This window comes from Entamoeba nuttalli (genome assembly GCF_000257125.1).
Source record: "Entamoeba nuttalli P19 unplaced genomic scaffold asmbl_6302, whole genome shotgun sequence".
Taxonomy (NCBI): Eukaryota; Evosea; order Mastigamoebida; family Endamoebidae; genus Entamoeba; species Entamoeba nuttalli.
Genome location: NW_008577999.1, coordinates 2,298 through 4,222, shown reverse-complemented (window position 1 = coordinate 4,222; position 1,925 = coordinate 2,298). Strand labels below are relative to the sequence as shown.

Below are 1,925 nucleotides of genomic sequence, written 5' to 3'. Positions count from 1 at the left end.
AAGCTAGTTCTATTAATACTTAATTAATTAATTTATTTAAAATTCTAATAAAATATAAAAATAACTAAATAAACAGTTTTTTATTATTATCCTTTATTTGTTTTTCATTGTTCCTTTTTGTTTATTCTTTAGTCATATCTCCCTTATCTAACATTAACATAAATGAAATTTAATAATAAACATTATCCATTATTTTTACTAACACAGATACATTATATTTTATTTTTTACTTGTTTCAGTGTATCAATCATTTTTATCAACTAAAAATAATTAATACAACTGTATCTTTTTTTATCTTTCTGTTTAATTTCTTTATTATTATCTAATTTATTCTTATTAAAATTTATGTTTAAATATTTTTGTGCTGACTTAAAAGAATAAGAATATAAATCCCATCAACAAATATTGTATTTTATTTTCATTTTAATTAAATTATTAATGAAGAAATAATTACTCATTTAATTTTACATATAAATTGGTTCAAGTTTTATCATCCGGTTTGTGGTTTTTTGTTAACTCTGTATTTTACAAATTATTTTAATAACTACTACTTATCAATTTTCTTTTTAGTAACAAGTGTATAATTTACTAATACAATTATACTATTTATACAAGGATTAAAAACAGAGTATATGAAAATAATCAACTATTATTAAATATCAGTTAAATAATGATGGATAGTATAATATGTGTATTACAATTAATCCATATAACAGAAAAATTGTTTATTTATTGAATAAATAGTGTTTTTCATAACATATATCCAAAGTTCTTCCAAATATATCAAAACCAATTTATATATTTTTTAATTAGGATATTAACATAAATACATACAATAGTCTTTTTATTCATATTAACCAATGATATTATATTTCAAATATACTAAAAATGAAAAAGTTTAGTATTGTGATAAAACTACAACTATAGAAATTTATTAAAATATTGAAGATAGAAAAATATGATCTTCTCAATAAGTGTTTAAGAGAAATAAAAAAGAGAAATATATTGTAAAAATTAAAATTAAATAAGTTATGTTGTATTATTAGAAATTGAACAATAATACATCACAACTACAAGATAACCATATTTATTAAAAATATTCAAATCATTAAACAAACAAGTTAAATTATATTTTAACACAACCTTATCCAGTCTTATTGGTTTTATTAAAATGGTTATAAATTAAATTATTATTATTAAACATATCTTTATCAAAGCAATAAAAGTCTATAGAATTTTACAAAATAATTAAGAAATGATTGATGATATGATTTTTTAGTTAAACGACGTTATTCTAAACAATTCAACGATATAAAACATTAAAAGTATATTTCTGTTATTTTTTCTGATATACAAACAAATAGTTTTGTAGAATCAAAATAAAAACAAAAAATAATAAAATAAAAATCTTTAAAAAACAATAAAAAATGAGTGAAACGCCCAACCAAACAAATAAGAAAAAAAGTTGGTTATGTGTATTTCCTGGATGCAAAGAATCTGTTAAAACTCATTATAATTGTTATTCACATGTATGGGATGGTCACTTGAGACATTTATCAAATTCACCTTTATTTAGTGAAGATAAAAACCAAGTATACAAAAAAATAAAAAATAAGTCTGAAATTAAGAAACTGTGTGAAGTGTATATGGTAGAAATTGATCCTAGTCTTGATATTCAACAACAATGTACTAGTGCACGAAACAAATTTTCTAATAAACAAACAAATACAACTATTAATTCTTTTAATTTAGACTCTAATAGTTTAGAACAAACATTAAATAACAATCAACAAGAAGTTCAAATTTGGCAATGTATTACTCAAAACTGTCCAGAAAACCAATTAAAAGATGTGCTGCAACATGATGAATTTATTCGTATAGTTCAAATTAATGAAAATTTAAAACGCTTATATGTAGCAGGAGAA

At 20.0% G+C, this 1,925-nt stretch overlaps 1 protein-coding gene across 1 annotated transcript in view; it reads left to right on the top strand.

Moving 5' to 3' along the window:
- Positions 1-1,427: 1,427 nt before the first annotated feature.
- ENU1_151930 (hypothetical protein) overlaps positions 1,428-1,925 on the top strand; it is a gene marked incomplete at both ends in the record, with an annotated part of 513 nt that continues 15 nt past the window's right edge. The window contains one exon of the mRNA XM_008860625.1: positions 1,428-1,925. This exon is cut by the window's right edge and continues 15 nt beyond it. Coding sequence (XP_008858847.1) covers positions 1,428-1,925 — 498 coding nt within the window.